Source organism: Saccoglossus kowalevskii, chromosome 18 (genome assembly GCF_978046115.1).
Source record: "Saccoglossus kowalevskii chromosome 18, keSacKowa6.1, whole genome shotgun sequence".
Classification (NCBI taxonomy): Eukaryota; Metazoa; Hemichordata; class Enteropneusta; family Harrimaniidae; genus Saccoglossus; species Saccoglossus kowalevskii.
In genome coordinates this window covers 32,753,627-32,776,274 of record NC_140658.1, presented here as the reverse complement: position 1 = coordinate 32,776,274, position 22,648 = coordinate 32,753,627, and the positions used below count along the sequence as shown (strand labels likewise).

Genomic DNA, 22,648 nt, shown 5'->3' with positions numbered 1-22,648 from the left:
TCTTGTTGTCTAGGTTAAATTACAGTCATCACAACAGAAGATTTCTTTCCACTGCCCAATTCATAAACTTAGTGCAAAATATAACTAAATGACCTCCACATCCTTTTAAAGAAAATACCATTCCTGTAACGCTCTTCTGTCAATAAATGTGTATATTATATACTTAGACAAGTTTGTTTTAATGTAATCTACTGTAAACATTCTTTAGACTTCCCACTTCGGGGGGGGGGGGGTACATGCTCAATTAGAATACAAAGAGCATTATTTTCAGGTTAAACGCTATTGGAGGAAATTCGATATTACTAGTTTTTCCCTTCTCGCTACCTTACTGTAAAATACTTTATTTTTGTTTGGAATTAATTTTCGATTAAGGAATGATTCAGTGAAAATGAAATCCAGCAAATATACCTTTTTTCCTATACTTTAAATTCAACTCGTCAAAATTCAGTGAAAATAAATTCCATACAAAACAGCCAAAAAGTCTTTTCAGCGAAAATTAATTCCAGCTAAAATAAAGTGTTTTACAGTAACTTATTATTAATAATTATTACAAAGTAGAATAAAAAATAAAAAACATTTCGTTAGCAATTTTGAGAAGTGGCCCTTACAGTTGATTAGAAATGTAATGGTGGTTGTATATGGATAGGTTACTAAAAAAAACATCACAAAATTACTTAAAATTGAAAGCAAGTTTTTTTATCACAATGCATTAGAAATTGTATTGGAAATTTAGATAGCTCACTTTGGTATACAGGTATCCTATACTTTACAATGTACTTGTACATTAAATACATTTTCAATCTACTGTATTTGCCATATTTTCTGTTCAAGTAATCTGCACAAACACTTTGTTACTGTAAACATGTTGAAACAGCTACATACCATTCGAGTGAATTTAACTCAATGCATGAATTAACATAATCTTAATTTATCTAGTACCAACAATCTCATTGTGATAATATATTTTATATAATTACAGATTAGCTAAATTAGCTTAAATAACGTTAAATAAGTTTTATAGCAATTTAAACATTGCATAATAGAAAGTCATTGTATCAATAGTTGCCAAAGTTTTTAATAATGAAATCAATTATACTTACAGGTATTGAAACAAATATTGAAAGATGTTGGTATTGAGAATGCTGCATGGATGTTGACTGAGAATGAGAAATCTTATCAGGTGACTTTCACTTGTCAAGGATCAGAGCTTTGTGAAACAACTCTGAATATATTAACAGAAGTGGGTATTGGTAAACAGTCTGCTACATCAATATCGTAAGAACTATTATATTTTAGGTGCATTTTGACTTGTATATGGTTAGTTTAATAATACATGAATAGGCTACATATTCAAACTCTTGTACAAGTTGCCATAGTTACCAGGATGTCTGATTACTGGCTGATGGTGTTTATTAATGTACAACTGTTTCAATGTGATACCAACATCTACTACATTTTGTAGTGTCTCTGTTCTATGTTTCAGTGTGATACCAACATCTATTTACTTTCCACTTGACAACCAACAAGAAACGTATTCACAAGATCAAGATGATGACCAATCAGAGTCGACCACTGGACGAAGTAAATTTGTAAAGTCAATAAAATCCCGTCTGACAGTTGCACAGGTAATTGTTGTTTAGTAAACTCACCTGTGAATTGAAACAATGCATTCTTTTATATCTGTATGTCTATTTAACAATTAACAAGAATATGTTGTTGACATTTTTTTATCACATGTATACAAAATGGTGGCTATGTTGTTGTTTAATAATTTCTAAAACATTCATCTTCTTTGTGTATTGTTCATAACAATAAATCGTCTGCCATGATGATTTGTGATAATTTGATGTAATCTTGTCTTGTAGGTTGTTGAGACTGTTCGCAATGCTGGAAACTTGACGTTTGATTATGTTCTGCTAATTATCCTGGCAAGGTATATATATTTCACCCAAAAAAATTTGAATGTTATGATTTATGGGCATACATTGTATATTGGAAAGAAAATAAAACAAACAAATTTATATTCGGCTGCAGTTGTGGAGGGCTGTGAAGAAGAAAAACCAGAGTGTTTCATTGAAAAAATGAAGGAAAATGACATATTTTCCACACCATATTTAGCTGACAAGATAGCCAAATGTTTAATTTAGATAAACTTTGAGGGTACCAGAGGTAGAGGAAGACTAAAAGGGAATACATTAAAAACATTGTGGAGGGGACCTGTCTAAGGAAGCACCATAACCACTGATGGAAAAAACAGGAAAGATTGATAAAATTTGGTCAAGAAGTGGGTGCACTTATAGCCACTTGGCTATGGTTGATGATGATGATGATGATGATGATGATGATGATGCTGATTTAGTGTACAGGCTTTAATTATTATAATTATATATAAACTTATTTTTATTTTATTTTTTATTACTTTTCTTATTAATGCCTTTTTATTTTATTATTTTACTTTGATTTTGATTTTGTGATTATTTTTTTTACCAAAACTTCAAAAAATAAATATCAAAATAAAATAAATATACAAAAAGTTCATGATGACAACAACGTTGATAATGGGCGATAGAAATTTTGCTGATACTGTACTTCGCCCTTCACTTTTTCCCCCCACTTTTTTGAGAGCCCTTTTTCATATCTGTACTGGATGAGAAACTGGCTACCTATTTATACCTTGGTTATTTTTAATATACTAATGAAGGGTATTGTCTTTTTACTAGTATAATTGCAGCTATTGGATTATCTGAAAATAGTTCTGTCATTTTGGTGGCTAGTATGTTAATATCTCCACTCATGGTAAGTGATTTGTTTCCTGAATATATGACACTGGTTAAAAGTGAATATACTTACTGGGGTATATGAGCAACTCCGACATCCATGGTGTCCTATTGATCATGCTGCGATATTCAGTCCACATCACATGATATCTTCTAACCCTGTGTTATTTTTTAATCCAGGCACACAAAGCACAACTCTTAATCCTGAGATAACATCACTTTTTCACAACCTTGCCAGTGTGAATCACTTTTCAATAATGTATGTGATCATTGTCCATATTGACAACAAACCGCACATTTCCCTCATTTTCGTCAAAAAACCAATGCTAAAAGTGTAGTCTACACTGTACTACTCTGTACTTTGCAAGAAATCAGAAATTACCATTCACTAGTTCACTCCCATATGCGAAGCACACAATGAGAGTCTTTGCAGTTAGTGTATCTATATATGCAATTTGTGGTGTCATAGTGTGGAATACTTTTTGGGCGTTTTGTATGGAATTTATTTTCACTGATCTTTGATGAGTTTAATGTGAAATATATAAAAAAAAGTATATTCGCTGGATTTTATTTTCACGGAATCATCCCTTCAGTGAAAATAGCAAAAATAAATTCCAAGCGAAAGTATTCTACAGTAGTAATATTAATAATAATAATCAAATTTAAGTCAAGTTTGTGTAGCTTAGGGTTAGTAAAGGCGGAAGGTATGGTACAATTTATATATTAATATAATTCTATCATAGCTACCCACTTTACTAAACCTAAGCTTTGCAAACATTTCTATGTTAAGTCACAGGATATTCTACTTTTAATCAAACTTGAATTAAAACATAATTCTATGTTAAATTGCATTGTAATTGGGTTTAATTAAACTCCAATTAAAATTCAACCCTATAAGGAGACGTGTTTTAATCCAAACATAAAACAAATATATTAAAAGTTAAACCAATGTGATAGTAAGACATGTATGTATATGTGTGCATGTGTGTCTGTCTGTGTGTGCGTGTATGTGTCTGTCTGTCTGTCCGTCTGTTCCTCTGATATCTCGAGAACCATATGCTGATTTTTGATGAAACATGATGCATAGTTTTGGGTAAAAATATTAATTTCCTAATTTGCATAATGATTAGTAAATTTTCGACTTTTCCACTAATATCTTAAATAATAATATCATATTTCAATGAAATTTGGTACATAGACACTCTAGGACAATGCACAGACCTGCTAAGTGTTGGATTAAAATCTGTTCATATTAATGTAACATTAACATAACATATTTTTTGGGTTCCAATCACATTTAAATGAATCTTGGTTCATAGATGGTCTGTGACATTGCACTGACCTTATTAGTTTTACATTAGAGTATTTGTATATTAATTACCTGATTTGCATAATAATCAGTTTCAGCTTTTCCATCAATATACATGTATAAAGTACTTATCTTATTACAATGAATCTTGGTGCTTAAATACTCTAAGACAATGCAATGATCTGATTAGTTTTGGGTTTATATGCAGTACATCCATAATAATGACCTAATTTAAAAAAGTATTATATCATGGAATTTTTTCTCTCTCAATTACATTTGTTGTTTTTTCTATGCCAGGGTCCCATATTAGCTGGTACATTTGGTGCTGTTATTGCACATAAATTACGAAATCAAGGAGTGAAAACTGAACTTATTGGTCTCATAATATGCATCATAATTGGTAAGTCAAAACCCCTTGTCTCTTGGTTATAGAAGTTACCTGTGACATGCTGACTAATTATCCTAATTATTAATATTTCATTTTTGTAGGTTTTGTTTATGGTTTATTACTTGGTAGCTGGGGAGATCAACTTGGCTGGCCAACAAAAGAAATGGCTAGTAGGTATGGTAACACTTTTGTATTAACACACTGATGTTAAATCATAGTGCCCTCTATTGCTGATGTATGGAAATTATGTGACATAATTGTCCAGCTATCTGAATATCTGAATGACTGGTATGGAGATGACTTGTTTTGAGGTACAGTGTAGATGAAGGATTTTACTGATTACATTCATGATTCACATCATTTTGTACTTACATCTACATGTGGCCTTGATTCATGATTCACATCATTTTGTACATACATATACATGTGGCCTTGATTCATGATTCACATCATTTTGTACATACATATACATGTGGCCTTGATTCATGATTCACATCATTTTGTACATACATATACATGTGGCCTTGATTCATGATTCACATCATTTTGTACATACATATACATGTGGCCTTGATTCATGATTCACATCATTTTGTACATACATATACATGTGGCCTTGATTCATGATTCACATCATGAATTATTGCTCATTTTGTTCTCAAGAATGATATTCCTAAGCTATGACATTTTTGGTTACATTCGAACTATACACATATTATGATTAGGACACGTATATTGCATGCATTTTGACTTGTGTCCAGTTTAGTAATTGACAATGTTAGTCTTAAATCAGAATCATGTATTTCCACCATTGCGGGTCCAGATATTGAATTTTCATCAATTGCTTTACTTGCGTTATCCTAAACTGTTGAAAAAATCTTGGTTCTAGAAAGTGATAAATAGTACTGTAAGGATGTGTTCTATGGATTTGTTTTGAATACTATTTGGCCACTATTTGGCCACTGTACTACAACACAACAGAACAATTACATAATAATGCAATAAATCCTGGATTTTGAACAAATTTCTCTAATATTTAATTATTCTTGTACCTAAAGTAATACTTAGTAATATTTTCATTGGCTGTATATTACAACATGCATAGTTATTATAATAGGGATTGTATTGGCATCCCAAGCATGTCATTTATTAATACATATTTTACAGGGGTGAGCTGAGGAGCCTTTTAGTTGGTATGTTTATTGCATTACCCTCAGGAGCAGCTGTAGCCATCTCAATATTAGGTGGGAATATTGGGTCACTGGTTGGTGTGGCGATATCTGCATCCTTATTACCTCCAGCAGTAAATGCGGTTTGTAATATTATCTCTGACCTGTCTAAACCACACACTGAAAGGCCAAATGAAAAGAATTGTTCAGTTGAGAAGTCCATTGGAAAAAGACAGGACAGGGTGTGGACAGTCTTTATTGCATATCATAGAATTATTAATATGCAAACAATCTTGATTTTATTTTGGAAGAAAGAATTGAAAATAGCAATTTTAAAAGAAAATGATCAAAAATGAAAATACATAAATATATTTAAATATATTATTACAATTGGAAAGAGTGCAATTCTCACATACATATAACTGCAAAGTAAAAATTATGAATTCAATATTCTGTCATATTTTTTAGAAATTTTGATTAAAAATCAAGAAAATTGCCTTGTAATAAACGTACATTTTCTTTTGTTCATATTCTGACAGTACACATACTTTTCTTTGGTTCATATGACAGTATATCCTGACAGTACACATTCTTTTCTTTGGTTCATATGACAGTATATCCTGACAGTACACATACTTTTCTTTTGTTCATATGACAGAATATACTGACAGTACACAAACGTTCTTTTGTTCATGACAGTATATCCTGACAGTACACATACTTTTCTTTTGTTCATATGACAGAATATCCTGACAGTACATATACTTTTTTTTTGTTCATATGACAGAATATACTGACAGTACACATACTTTTCTTTGGTTCATATGACAGTATATCGTGACAGTACACATACTTTTCTTTTGTTCATATGACAGTATATACTGACAGTACACATACTTTTCCTTTGTTCATATGACAGTATATCCTGACAGTACACATACTTTTCTTGTGTTCATATGACAGTATATCCTGACAGTACACATACTTTTCTTTTGTTCATATGACAGTATATCCTGACAGTACACATACTTTTCTTTTGTTCATATGACAGTATATCCTGACAGTACACATACTTTTCTTTGGTTCATATGACAGTATATTCTGACAGTACACATATTTTTCTTTGGTTCATACGACAGTATATCCTGACAGTACACATACTTTTCTTTTGTTCATATGACAGTATATCCTGACAGTACACATACTTTTCTTTGGTTCATATGACAGTATGTCCTGACAGTACACATACTTTTCTTTGGTTTATATGACAGTATATTCTGACAGTACATATATTTTTCTTTGGTTCATACGACAGTATATCCTGACAGTACACATACTTTTCTTTTGTTCATATGACAGTATATCCTGACAGTACACATACTTTTCTTTTGTTCATATGACAGAATATACTGACAGTACACATACTTTTCTTTGGTTCATATGACAGTGTATCCAGACAGTACACATATTTTTCTTTGGTTCATACGACAGTATATCCTGACAGTACACATACTTTTCTTTTGTTCATATGACAGTATATCCTGACAGTACACATACTTTTCTTTTGTTCATATGACAGAATATCCTGACAGTACACATACTTTTCTTTTGTTCATATGGCAGAATATACTGACGGTACACATACTTTTCTTTGGTTCATATGACAGTATATCCTGACAGTACACATACCTATCTTTCATTCGTTCATATTACAGAATATACTGACAGTACACATACTTTTCTTTTGTTCATATGACAGTATATCCTGACAGTACACATAGTTTTCTTTTCTTCATATGACAGAATATCCTGACAGTACACATACTTTTCTTTGGTTCATATGACAGAATATACTGACAGTACACATACTTTTCTTTGGTTCATATGACAGTATATCCTGACAGTACACATACTTTTCTTTTGTTCATATGACAGAATATACTGACAGTACACATACTTTTCTTTGGTTCATATGATAGTATATCCTGACAGTACACATACTTTTCTTTTGTTCATATGACAGAATATACTGACAGTACACAAACGTTTCTTTTGTTCATGACAGTATATCCTTACAGTACACATACTTTTCTTTTGTTCATATGACAGAATATCCTGACAGTACACATACTTTTCTTTTGTTCATATGACAGTATATCCTGACAGTACACATATTTTTCTTTGGTTCATATGACAGTATATCCTGACAGTACACATACTGTTCTTTTGTTCATATGACAGAATATACTGACAGTACACACACTTTTCTTTTGTTCATATGACAAAATATACTGACAGTACACATACTTTTCTTTTGTTCATATGACAGTATATCCTTACAGTACACATACTTTTCTTTTGTTCATATGACAGAATATCCTGACAGTACACATACTTTTCTTTTGTTCATATGACAGTATATCCTGACAGTACACATACTTTTCTTTTGTTCACATGACAGTATATCCTGACAGTACACATACTTTTCTTTTGTTCATATGACAGTATATCCTGTCAGTACACATACTTTTCTTTTGTTCTTATGACAGAATATACTGACAGTACACATACTTTTCTTTTGTTCATATGACAGTATATCCTGACAGTACATATACTTTTCTTTGGTTCATATGACAGTATATCCTGACAGTACACAATGTCATACTTTTCTTTTGTTCATATGACAACATATACTGACAGTACACATACTTTTCTTTGGTTCATATGACAGAATATACTGACAGTACACATACTTTTCTTTGGTTCATATGACAGAATATACTGACAGTACACATACTTTTCTTTGGTTCATATGACAGTACATCCTGACAGTACACATACTTTTCTTTTGTTCATATGACAGAATATACTGTCAGTACACATACTTTTCTTTGGTTCATATGATAGTATATCCTGACAGTACACATACTTTTCTTTTGTTCATATGACAGTATATCCTGTCAGTACACATACTTTTCTTTTGTTCATATGACAGAATATACTGACAGTACACATACTTTTCTTTGGTTCATATGACAGTATATCCTGACAGTACACATATTTTTCTTTGGTTCATACGACAGTATATCCTGACAGTACACATACTTTTCTTTTGTTCATATGACAGTATATCCTGACAGTACACTTACTTTTCTTTGGTTCATATGACAGTATATCCTGACAGTACACATACTTTTCTTTTGTTCATATGACAGAATATCCTGACAGTACACATACTTTTCTTTTGTTCATATGGCAGAATATACTGACAGTACACATACTTTTCTTTGGTTTATATGACAGTATATTCTGACAGTACACATATTTTTCTTTGGTTCATACGACAGTATATCCTGACAGTACACATACTTTTCTTTTGTTCATATGACAGTATATCCTGACAGTACACATACTTTTCTTTTGTTCATATGACAGAATATACTGACAGTACACATACTTTTCTTTGGTTCATATGACAGTGTATCCAGACAGTACACATATTTTTCTTTGGTTCATACGACAGTATATCCTGACAGTACACATACTTTTCTTTTGTTCATATGACAGTATATCCTGACAGTACACATACTTTTCTTTTGTTCATATGACAGAATATCCTGACAGTACACATACTTTTCTTTTGTTCATATGGCAGAATATACTGACGGTACACATACTTTTCTTTGGTTCATATGACAGTATATCCTGACAGTACACATACCTATCTTTCATTCGTTCATATTACAGAATATACTGACAGTACACATACTTTTCTTTTGTTCATATGACAGTATATCCTGACAGTACACATAGTTTTCTTTTCTTCATATGACAGAATATCCTGACAGTACACATACTTTTCTTTGGTTCATATGACAGAATATACTGACAGTACACATACTTTTCTTTGGTTCATATGACAGTATATCCTGACAGTACACATACTTTTCTTTTGTTCATATGACAGAATATACTGACAGTACACATACTTTTCTTTGGTTCATATGATAGTATATCCTGACAGTACACATACTTTTCTTTTGTTCATATGACAGAATATACTGACAGTACACAAACGTTTCTTTTGTTCATGACAGTATATCCTTACAGTACACATACTTTTCTTTTGTTCATATGACAGAATATCCTGACAGTACACATACTTTTCTTTTGTTCATATGACAGTATATCCTGACAGTACACATATTTTTCTTTGGTTCATATGACAGTATATCCTGACAGTACACATACTGTTCTTTTGTTCATATGACAGAATATACTGACAGTACACACACTTTTCTTTTGTTCATATGACAAAATATACTGACAGTACACATACTTTTCTTTTGTTCATATGACAGTATATCCTTACAGTACACATACTTTTCTTTTGTTCATATGACAGAATATCCTGACAGTACACATACTTTTCTTTTGTTCATATGACAGTATATCCTGACAGTACACATACTTTTCTTTTGTTCACATGACAGTATATCCTGACAGTACACATACTTTTCTTTTGTTCATATGACAGTATATCCTGTCAGTACACATACTTTTCTTTTGTTCTTATGACAGAATATACTGACAGTACACATACTTTTCTTTTGTTCATATGACAGTATATCCTGACAGTACATATACTTTTCTTTGGTTCATATGACAGTATATCCTGACAGTACACAATGTCATACTTTTCTTTTGTTCATATGACAACATATACTGACAGTACACATACTTTTCTTTGGTTCATATGACAGAATATACTGACAGTACACATACTTTTCTTTGGTTCATATGACAGAATATACTGACAGTACACATACTTTTCTTTGGTTCATATGACAGTACATCCTGACAGTACACATACTTTTCTTTTGTTCATATGACAGAATATACTGTCAGTACACATACTTTTCTTTGGTTCATATGATAGTATATCCTGACAGTACACATACTTTTCTTTTGTTCATATGACAGTATATCCTGTCAGTACACATACTTTTCTTTTGTTCATATGACAGAATATACTGACAGTACACATACTTTTCTTTGGTTCATATGACAGTATATCCTGACAGTACACATATTTTTCTTTGGTTCATACGACAGTATATCCTGACAGTACACATACTTTTCTTTTGTTCATATGACAGTATATCCTGACAGTACACTTACTTTTCTTTGGTTCATATGACAGTATATCCTGACAGTACACATACTTTTCTTTGGTTCATATGACAGAATTTACTGACAGTACACATACTTTTCTTTTGTTCATATGATAGAATATACTGACAGTACACATACTTTTCTTTGGTTCATATGACAGTATATCCTGACAGTACACATATTTTTCTTTGGTTCATATGACAGTATATCCTGACAGTACACATACTTTTCTTTTGTTCATATGACAGAATATACTGACAGTACACATACTTTTCTTTGGTTCATGTGACAGTATATCCTGACAGTACATATACTTTTCTTTGGTTCATATGACAGTGTATCCTGACAGTACACATACTTTTCTTTGGTTCATATGACAGTATATCCTGACAGTACATAATACTTTTCTTTGGTTCATATGACAGTATATCCTGACAGTACATATACTTTTCTTTGATTCATATGACAGTACATCATGATACTACACATACTTTTCTTTTGTTCATATGACAGTATATCCTGACAGTACACTTACTTTTCTTTGGTTCATATGACAGTATATCCTGACAGTACGCATTCTTTTCTTTGGTTCATATGACAGTATATCCTGACAGTACACTTACTTTTCTTTGGTTCTTTTGACAGTATATCCTGACAGTACACTTACTTTTCTTTGGTTCATATGACAGTATATCCTGACAGTACACATACTTTTCTTTTGTTCATATGACAGAATATACTGACAGTACACAATACTTTTCTTTGGTTCATATGACAGTATATCCTGACAGTACACATGCTTTTCTTTGGTTCATATGACAGTATATCCTGACAGTACATATACTTTTCTTTTGTTCATATGACAGTATATCCTGACAGTACACATACTTTTCTTTGGTTCATATGACAGTATATCCTGACAGTACACATACTTTTCTTTTGTTCATATGACAGAATATACTGACAGTACACATACTTTTCTTTGGTTCATATGACAGTATATCCTGACAGTACATATACTTTTCTTTGGTTCATATGACAGTACATCATGATACCACACATACTTTTCTTTTGTTCATATGACAGTATATCCTGACAGTACACTTACTTTTCTTTGGTTCATATGACAGTATATCCTGACAGTACACATTCTTTTCTTTGGTTCATATGACAGTATATCCTGACAGTACACTTACTTTTCTTTGGTTCTTTTGACAGTATATCCTGACAGTACACTTACTTTTCTTTGGTTCATATGACAGTATATCCTGACAGTACACATACTTTTCTTTTGTTCATATGACAGAATATACTGACAGTACACATACTTTTCTTTGGTTCATATGACAGAATATACTGACAGTACACATATTTTTCTTTGATTCATATGACAGTATATCCTGACAGTACACATACTTTTCTTTTGTTCATATGACAGAATATACTGACAGTACACATACTTTTCTTTGGTTCATATGACAGTATATCCTGACAGTACACATACTTTTCTTCTGTTCATACGACAGTATATCCTGACAGTACAATACTTTTCTTTTGTTTCCTGACACTGGACATTGTTTTATCTGTAGGGTATCCTGTGGGCTTACTCAATTTACAAAATACCTGATATTGGATTTGTAGAATCAGTGCAGCACAGTAACAACTCTTTGACCTATGACCTTGTGAACTCAACCTTTTTGTCTAATGTCACTCAAGACCTCAGTACTATGCTCTATGTCAACCCGGCATTGGATCATTTCAAAGCTGGTTCTGTCAGTCTCTTATTAACATTGGTGAACATATTCTGCATATTTATTATGGGAATTCTGGTTTTAAAGGTAAGTGGCATACAGGTGTTTTACTACTGACCTAGAAAGTACCTTAATATATATCTCCCTTTAATTTTCAATGACCAAGCTAATCAATAATGAGATAATACATTTATATGATAACCTATTTATATGGATATTTTATTACAAACAACTTACATTGTAAGTATGCCATATATTGGCATTGTATTAAAATTTTGTCAAATCACTAACTACTGATTAGTACATAGTTTGTTTTCACAGAGTCACATCTATGTTAATCCCACTATTTAGTGCCACTTATTCTTTTGACCAAATCACACCTAGCATTCCTAGTAGAAATCTTTTGTAAACAGTAAATACTGAGGTTATCATTAGAATTCAGAAAAGTATCATGTTTTAGTTTTCACTTGACCTTTGTTGCTTATTTAAGGGGTTAGCATACGTAAGATTTGTAATACGGGTGACTGAATTAGATTATTATGATTGATCAAACATTGTATATATTATTAGAAATAGGCATTCACTATCAAGTCAACTATTGTATAGCAATTACTTTTCCATCATGTTGATTTCTATATATTTTCTGTGACTTATGGTAAATTATTTGCTGCATTAATACAATGAACAATGCATATACTTTAGTGTAATGAATGCCTTCTAATCTAATTAAAATAAGATCCTAGTTTGGGTTTTTTTTAAATTTTTTTGATTGATTTTTACTGTCATTTATTTTAATTTTTTATTTATTATTTATTTGCTGGCAGTTTTTACAAGTTTTGGTAATCACGAAAGCCCACAAGGATCTGACGCAAAGCCCATATAAATCCTGTTCAAATCTTGTATGAGCTACAGCCAATCACAGCTAGCCTTTTATATTGGCCATTGGAGAAAATAATTAACCAAAAACTTTAGTGAACTAGAAAAAAGATAGTGTTCAGGGCGTGGGTTTCATTTTGAAGACAATTGTCTCAATCAAAGGTTGGCCAGGGAAAATGCCCAGAAATGGTGGTTAGATATTCAGGTGAATTCTGTTCTGTCGTTTACTGCAATGAACAATTTATTTAATTTTTCCTTTTACTGACGTGCTCTTGACCAGATTTTTTGTTGACCTTTGATAATTCTCACCATTTATCAGTGGGAATTTGGATTCTCGTCATTTTCAGTGTAGCAATACTCCATGAGCAATCTTCCTGTACATTATATTTTGCCCACCAATTCATTTACAACTCAATAAATTAATCAAAAACTGGTAGAATATTTTTTATTTACAAAAGAAATTCCACAGCATTTTACAATTATGTCATTACATTAAATACATTTGAATTTCCAACAAATATGTACACTTCCTGCTGCATCTTCACAAGCCAAAGTTTGTTTATTCAGTCATCACTTCAACTTTACACTAAACACTGAGCATAATTAAGAATTGTCAGAACGCTGTAAACAGCTATACAACAATGCAACAATTAAATCTGATTTTAAATTGTTTAATGGTCACCTGCACACGGCAACCATGCTGAATATTGGAACAAAACAAATATTTCCCGATCAATGTGCGATGTGTTCCAAATAAGAATTATTTTATATCAGCTCAATTACTTTTAAATTAATAAAGAGTTATTGTATATTATGTTGATACATTTTGATGAATATTTACAGCTCGATCGTCAAAAAACTTCAAGCAACTGAAAAAAGTTACCGATGTTTGGTCAAACCAGTGGAAGAAATCTTTACCCTCGGAATAACCACGCAAAATAATGATCTAAACTGTAACCATTTAAGCCACAATATAATCATAAAAATCATAGATGATTTTCGTTGCATTTGACAATAAAACACTTACTGAAAAGCTGTGTTTTTCCGATCGTTTGTTATCACTAACATCAGTATAATCCGCCATTTTATACAAGTGTGTTTATGACCTGACTCTGGCCAGTGATGTCATCAGGTGCGCTATAGAAGAAGGTCTGTGATTCGTTGACTAAACCAGTCAGAGGAGGTCTTGTTGAAATCTTGTTACATAGGCATTGGTTCAGATGTATGTCCTGATAGTTAAAAAACTACCGAATCACAAGTACGTAGCAAAAAACTTAAAAAACATAATAAAAGTAAAATAAATAAATATAAAATAAAATACATGCTGTACATCAGATTTTAATCAGATTGTGGATTGCCTCGGTGGCATTTTGAAAACTGTATATTCAGAAACTACTAAACTCAGTTTAACATTTTTGTTCTTATGCTTTATAATTATTAGCTGAAGGAAGTTGCTCCTCATACAAGTTCTGCCATGACTACAGAGTTCTGGAAAACAGATATCAAAGTAGCTCGGTCATACTATCAAACTATACAGAACCAGCATCAAGGACACCAACTGGGGAAAATGTTTTTAGAAGAATGGGATGTGAGCATTACAAAGCATAAAATAAACCATTGCAGTGTAGATGTGTGATAATTTAAAGATTTGTTTCTCAGGTTTACAGTAGTTAGCAATGTTGATATAGGTTCATCTTGTGTATGTTGTTCTAAAAAAATTATTCATGTTGCATAATGTTTTTATATTTGAACTATATTTATGGAAATTTGGAAAGTCTGACTTTATATTATGTTCAAAGAAAAGCTTGTTGAACAAATATTACATTTTTAGTGCACTTGTAAGAAGACATAGAACATATCTTCTGTCCATATTGATCAAAATACCTCATATATATTTATATCCTTCAAATGTATTCACAATTTAACATATAAAATATGGTTCTCTGAATAAAGTGGTATTTCGCAATAACTTACCAGAAGATTAAATATACAATTATTCATCATAGAACAGCAGTTTAATCTCTCAGTTGTGATTTTGCATTTTGTAGGACCATAAAAATTTTTAACAAAAATAAATATTATATATTTTATACAGAAATTAAACACTGAAAAAGGTTCTGGTACCAAATGTGTAAAAGGTGAAGAAGCAGCAATACTTGGAAGAAGATTTCAAACAATGATGGAAAAGATAGAAGATGATACATCGTATCAAAATGTTCTGAAAGTACTTCCATCATCACAGGTATGGGCCATTTTGTTAAGGAAGTTCTGTCATCACAGGTATGGGCCATTTTGTTAAGGAAGTTCTGTCATCACAGGTATGGGCCATTTTGTTAAGGAAGTTCTGTCATCACAGGTATGGGCCATTTTGTTAAGGAAGTTCTGTCATCACAGGTATGGGCCATTTTGTTAAAGAACTTCTTACATCACAGGTATGAACCATTTTGTTAAGGAAGTTTTGTCATCATAGGTATGGGCCACTTTGTTAAGGAAGTTTTGTCATCACAGGTATGGGCCATTTTGTTAAAGAACTTCTTCCATCACAGGTATGGGCCATTTTGTTAAAGAACTTCTTCCATCATAGGTATGGGCCATTTTGTTAAAGAACTTCTTCCATCATAGGTATGGGCCATTTTGTTAAAGAACTTCTTACATCACAGGTATGAACCATTTTGTTAAGGAAGTTTTGTCATCATAGGTATGGGCCACTTTGTTAAGGAAGTTTTGTCATCACAGGTATGGGCCATTTTGTTAAAGAACTTCTTCCATCACAGGTATGGGCCATTTTGTTAAAGAACTTCTTCCATCATAGGTATGGGCCATTTTGTTAAAGAACTTCTTACATCACAGGTATGGGCCATTTTGTTAAGGAAGTTCTGTCATCACAGATATGGACCATTTTGTTAAGGAAGTTCTGTCATCACATGTATGGGCCATTTAGTTAAGGAAGTTCCGTCATCACAGGTATGGGCCATTTTGTTAATGAAGTTCTGTCATCACAGGTATGAGTCATTTTGTGAAGGAAATTTTGTCATCACAAATATGGAGCCATTTTGTGATGGAAGTTCTGTCATCAGTTTTGTATGGAGCCATTTTGTCATCTCACTAACATGCATATCTCAATCTAATATGCTTAATGTCTGTCAAGGTCATGTCATCGTATGGTCATGCATGGACTGATCTAGTTCTTATCGCTAAGACAACATATACAAAATATGTTTACTTTGTATGCAATCACACTTTTGAAATTTTATATTTTTATAATTGATTTCATAAACTTTTGAATAATACTTTTAATTTCAGCAAGTTTCAAGACAGCTACCAGACCAATGGTTATCACCAAAACAGTCCATCATGGTCAGTCCTGTTGTCCTGCATTCTAGCAACAATCCATTCATCTTTCCTGCCTCTTGTCAAAAAGGGCGCTATGCAAGACAACACTCCACATTTGTCTGTGATGATAACCCTGAGGCTAGTACTCCATTAAAATCAGCAGAAAGTTTATTTTAGCATTTTGTTAAACTTGCTCCATATAAATTTTTACGCAGTTAGCTGCAGTATCAATGGCTTCACTAAGGTACTTTAATTTTAATGTCAAAAGTCGAGTACAAACACAGAAGAAGTGGTATGTATTTTGTAATCTTTATTGCATAATCATATCCTTATATGGGTATTGACCCAGTAAAAAAAAATTACAATAAAGATGAAGAACTGAGAAAGCAGTAAAACTGGAAGTGCTAAAATAGAAAAATAGAAACAAATTATTCAGAGGTAGTTTTTTTAATTTATTTTCTCTGGTATTTTGTATGGCTGTTATTGCTTGTTAGTATTGTAACCAAATTATTAACATTATTTCCCTTAACATTTCAGTCCTCTCATTTTCATACAATTTGCATTCAAGTAAATATATGTTTGTATCGTCGATTCTCTAAATTATAGGTGCTCATTCTTAATTTTGTTAACTCTGCTCAATGTTTTGCATTTGTTTACTGTTGATAGATAATTTTCACACTGGCAATCCTTTTTTAGCAATCTATGTGTGAAGCTTATTTGTTTGTTTTTATTATCATAATGCATTTGTTCTTCACTGTTGTTTTAGAATAATTCTTAAAGTTTGTTGTTAATTATGTTGATTAGATTGGTGTTACAATTTGAATAATTTTCCCCCTATTACTTACCCATTTCTAAATACTGTTAAATATTTTTAATACCTGATACCCAATTAAGTATGCCTTCACCGTCCATCTCTATGCCAAGTCTGTATGTATTGTCGACTAGTGTGTTTTCATTCTTTGTTTTTATTTTTAGCCAATTTCTTAACATTTGTTTTATACTAGTAACTAATTTCAAAATACATGCCAAGTTACTAGCCTTACAGTTCCCCTGTAATATGTATTTGATTATGGAATTTCTGTATTGGTAGCCCACTATTAAACATTTCTTTTATTTGTAATACACTGTTGCTTGTCTATATTTTGCTGCAATAGATCAGGATAGGTCTAACCATACTATCAAATAGTTTTAGGTATGTTTTGCCCTGAATGCTCTTTTGCGCTTGTGTTGTGTTTAGTTTTAATTCTAAGTAAGTGTATGAAGATACATTTTCCAGTTGTTGTCCACGAATTGCAAATTTATGTGATGGTTTTGCCACATTTATTGAAAATCTTGTTTTTTTTAAGACATTTACTTCAAGTTTCATTTTATTACAATATGTTTGCACTGAGTTTATAGCATTTTTAAGGCCATTGTTGGAGAGTAATGCAAGATCATCTGCATATTTGTATGTGACTACTGTTGATCAAGTTTGAGTTCATAGTGTTATGCAATACATGTATATGTATGTCATACTAGATTAATTTATGGTACATGCACATTGCTGCCAACATCATTACCAACTGTGAATCAATCCATTATTATAAACTGTGAATCAATCCATTATTATAAACTGTGAATCAATTCATTATTATCAACTGTGAATCAATCCATTATTATCAACTGTGAATCAATCCATTAGTATAAACTGTGAATCACTTCATTATTGTCAACTGTGAATCAATCCATTATTGTCAACTGTGAATCAATCCATTATTATCAACTGTGAATCAATCCATTACTACCAACTGTGAATCAATCCATTATTATAAACTGTGAATCAATCCATTATTATAAACTGTGAATCAATTCATTATTGTCAACTGTGAATCAATCCATTATTGTCAACTGTGAATCAATCCATTATTATCAACTGTGAATCAATCCATTATTATCAACTGTGAATCAATCCATTATTATCAACTGTGAATCAATTCATTATTGTCAACTGTGAATCAATCCATTATTATCAACTGTGAATAAATCCATTATTGTCAACTGTGAATTAATCCATTATTATCAATTGTGATTCAATCCATTATTATCAACTGTGAATCAATCCATTATTATAAACTGTGAATCAATTCATTATTGTCAACTGTGAATAAATCCATTATTATCAACTGTGAATCAATCCATTACTATAAACTGTGAATCAATTCATTATTGTCAACTGTGAATCAATCCATTATTGTCAACTGTGAATCAATCCATTATCATCAACTGTGAATCAATTCATTATTGTCAACTGTGAATCAATTCATTATTATCAACTGTGAATAAATCCATTATTATCAACTGTGAATCAATCCATTATTGTCAACTGTGTATCAATCCATTATTATCAACTGTGAATCAATCCATTATTGTCAACTGTGAATCAATCCATTATTATCAACTGTGAATTAATCCATTATTATCAATTGTGATTCAATCCATTATTATCAACTGTGAATCAATCCATTATTATAAACTGTGAATCAATTCATTATTATCAACTGTGAATCAATCCATTATTATAAACTGTGAATCAATTCATTATTATAAACTGTGAATAAATCCATTATTACCAAACTGTGAATAAATCCATTATTACCAAACTGTGAATCAATCCATTTTTATCAAATGTGAATCAATTCATTATTACCAACTGTGAATCAATCCCTTATTACCAACTGTGAATCAATCCATTATTACCAACTGTGAATCAATTCATGATTACCAACTGTGAATCAATCCATCATTATAAACTGTGAATCAATTCATTATTGTCAACTGTGAATCAATCCATTATCATCAACTGTGAATAAATCCATTATTATCAACTGTGAATCAATCCATTATTATCAACTGTGAATCAATCCATTATTATCAACTGTGAATTAATCCATTATTATCAATTGTGATTCAATCCATTATTATCAACTGTGAATCAATCCATTACTATAAACTGTGAATCAATTCATTATTATAAACTGTGAATCAATCCATTATTGTCAACTGTGAATAAATCCATTATTACCAAACTGTGAATAAATCCATTATTACCAAACTGTGAATCAATCCATTTTTATCAAATGTGAATCAATTCATTATTACCAACTGTGAATCAATCCATTATTACCAACTGTGAATCAATCCATTATTACCAACTGTGAATCAATTCATGATTACCAACTGTGAATCAATCCATCATTATAAACTGTGAATCAATTCATTATTGTCAACTGTGAATCAGTTCATTATTGTCAACTGTAAATCAATTCATTATTATCAACTGTGAATAAATCCATTATTATCAACTGTGAATCAATCCATTATTATCAACTGTGAATCAATCCATTATTATCAACTGTGAATTAATCCATTATTATCAATTGTGATTCAATCCATTATTATCAACTGTGAATCAATCCATTATTATAAACTGTGAATCAATTCATTATTATAAACTGTGAATCAATCCATTATTGTCAACTGTGAATAAATCCATTATTACCAAACTGTGAATCTATCCATTATTACCAAACTGTGAATCAATCCATTTTTATCAACTGTGAATCAATCTATTATCAACTGTGAATCAATCTATTATTATCAACTGTGAATCAATCCATTATCAACTATGAATCAATTCATTATTGTCAACTGTAAATCAATCCATTGTTAACTACTGTTAATCAATCCATTATTACCCACTGTGAATCAATCCATTATTGTCAACTGTGAATCAATCCATTATTATCAACTGTGAATCAATCCATTATTATCAACTGTGAATCAATCCATTATTATAAGCTGTGAATCAATTCATTATTATAAACTGTGAATCAATCCATTATTATCAACTGTGAATCAATTCATTATTATCAACTGTGAATCAATCCATTATTATCAACTGTGAATCAATCCATTATTATCAACTGTGAATCAATCCATTATTATCAACTGTGAATCAATTCATTATTTTCAACTGTGAATCAATCCATTATTAACTGTGAATCAATTCATTATTATAAACTGTGAATCAATTCATTATTATAAACTGTGAATCAATCCATTATTATCAACTGTGAATCAATTCATTATTGTCAACTGTGAATCAATCTATTATTATCAACTGTGAATCAATCCATTATTATCAACTGTGAATCAATTCATTATTTTCAACTGTGAATCAATCCATTATTATCAACTGTGAATCAATCCATTATTATAAACTGTGAATCAATTCATTATTATAAACTGTGAATCAATCCATTATTATTAACTGTGAATCAATTCATTATTGTCAACTGTGAATCAATTCATTATTGTCAACTGTGAATAAATCCATTATTATCAACTGTGAATCAATCCATTATTGTCAACTGTGAATCAATCCATTATTATCAACTGTGAATCAATTCATTATTGTCAACTGTGAATCAATCCATTATTATCAACTATGAATCAATCCATTATTATCAACTGTGAATCAATTCATTATTGTCAACTGTGAATCAATTCATTATTAACTACTGTTAATCAATCCATTATTACCAACTGTGAATCAATCCATTATTGTCAACTGTGAATCAATCCATTATTATCAACTGTGAATCAATCCATTATTGTCAACTGTGAATTAATCCATTATTATCAATTGTGATTCAATCCATTATTATCAACTGTGAATCAATCCATTATTATAAACTGTGAATCAATTCATTATTGTCAACTGTGAATAAATCCATTATTATCAACTGTGAATCAATCCATTACTATAAAGTGTGAATCAATTCATTATTGTCAACTGTGAATCAATCCATTATTGTCAACTGTGAATCAATCCATTATCATCAACTGTGAATCAATTCATTATTGTCAACTGTGAATCAATTCATTATTATCAACTGTGAATAAATCCATTATTATCAACTGTGAATCAATCCATTATTGTCAACTGTGAATAAATCCATTATTACCAAACTGTGAATAAATCCATTATTACCAAACTGTGAATCAATCCATTTTTATCAAATGTGAATCAATTCATTATTACCAACTGTGAATCAATCCATTATTACCAACTGTGAATCAATTCATGATTACCAACTGTGAATCAATCCATCATTATAAACTGTGAATCAATTCATTATTGTCAACTGTGAATCAGTTCATTATTGTCAACTGTAAATCAATTCATTATCATCAACTGTGAATAAATCCATTATTATCAACTGTGAATCAATCCATTATTATCAACTGTGAATCAATCCATTATTATCAACTGTGAATTAATCCATTATTATCAATTGTGATTCAATCTATTATTATCAACTGTGAATCAATCCATTATTATAAACTGTGAATCAATTCATTATTATAAACTGTGAATCAATCCATTATTGTCAACTGTGAATAAATCCATTATTACCAAACTGTGAATAAATCAATTATTACCAAACTGTGAATAAATCCATTATTACCAAACTGTGAATCAATCCATTTTTATCAACTGTGAATCAATCTATTATCAACTGTGAATCAATCTATTATTATCAACTGTGAATCAATCCATTATCAACTATGAATCAATTCATTATTGTCAACTGTGAATCAATCCATTGTTAACTACTGTTAATCAATCCATTATTACCAACTGTGAATCAATCCATTATTGTCAACTGTGAATCAATCCATTATTATCAACTGTGAATCAATCCATTATTATCAACTGTGAATCAATCCATTATTATAAACTGTGAATCAATTCATTATTATAAACTGCGAATCAATCCATTATTATCAACTGTGAATCAATTCATTATTATCAACTGTGAATCAAT

At 30.9% G+C, this 22,648-nt stretch overlaps 1 protein-coding gene across 1 annotated transcript in view; it reads left to right on the top strand.

Annotated features, from left to right (window-relative positions):
* The window catches only part of LOC144360731 (uncharacterized), a 28,971-nt gene extending 9,569 nt beyond the window's left edge, over window positions 1–19,402 (top strand). Inside the window, exons 2-12 of the mRNA XM_078013299.2 lie at window positions 1,103–1,275; window positions 1,484–1,625; window positions 1,866–1,933; window positions 2,721–2,796; window positions 4,384–4,486; window positions 4,576–4,648; window positions 5,642–5,786; window positions 12,408–12,656; window positions 14,887–15,033; window positions 15,541–15,687; window positions 16,749–19,402. Coding sequence (XP_077869425.2) covers window positions 1,103–1,275; window positions 1,484–1,625; window positions 1,866–1,933; window positions 2,721–2,796; window positions 4,384–4,486; window positions 4,576–4,648; window positions 5,642–5,786; window positions 12,408–12,656; window positions 14,887–15,033; window positions 15,541–15,687; window positions 16,749–16,955 — 1,530 coding nt within the window. The 3' untranslated portion in view covers window positions 16,956–19,402. The remainder of the gene's footprint in view (window positions 1–1,102; window positions 1,276–1,483; window positions 1,626–1,865; window positions 1,934–2,720; window positions 2,797–4,383; window positions 4,487–4,575; window positions 4,649–5,641; window positions 5,787–12,407; window positions 12,657–14,886; window positions 15,034–15,540; window positions 15,688–16,748) is intronic.
* The last annotated feature ends 3,246 nt before the right edge of the window (window positions 19,403–22,648 follow it).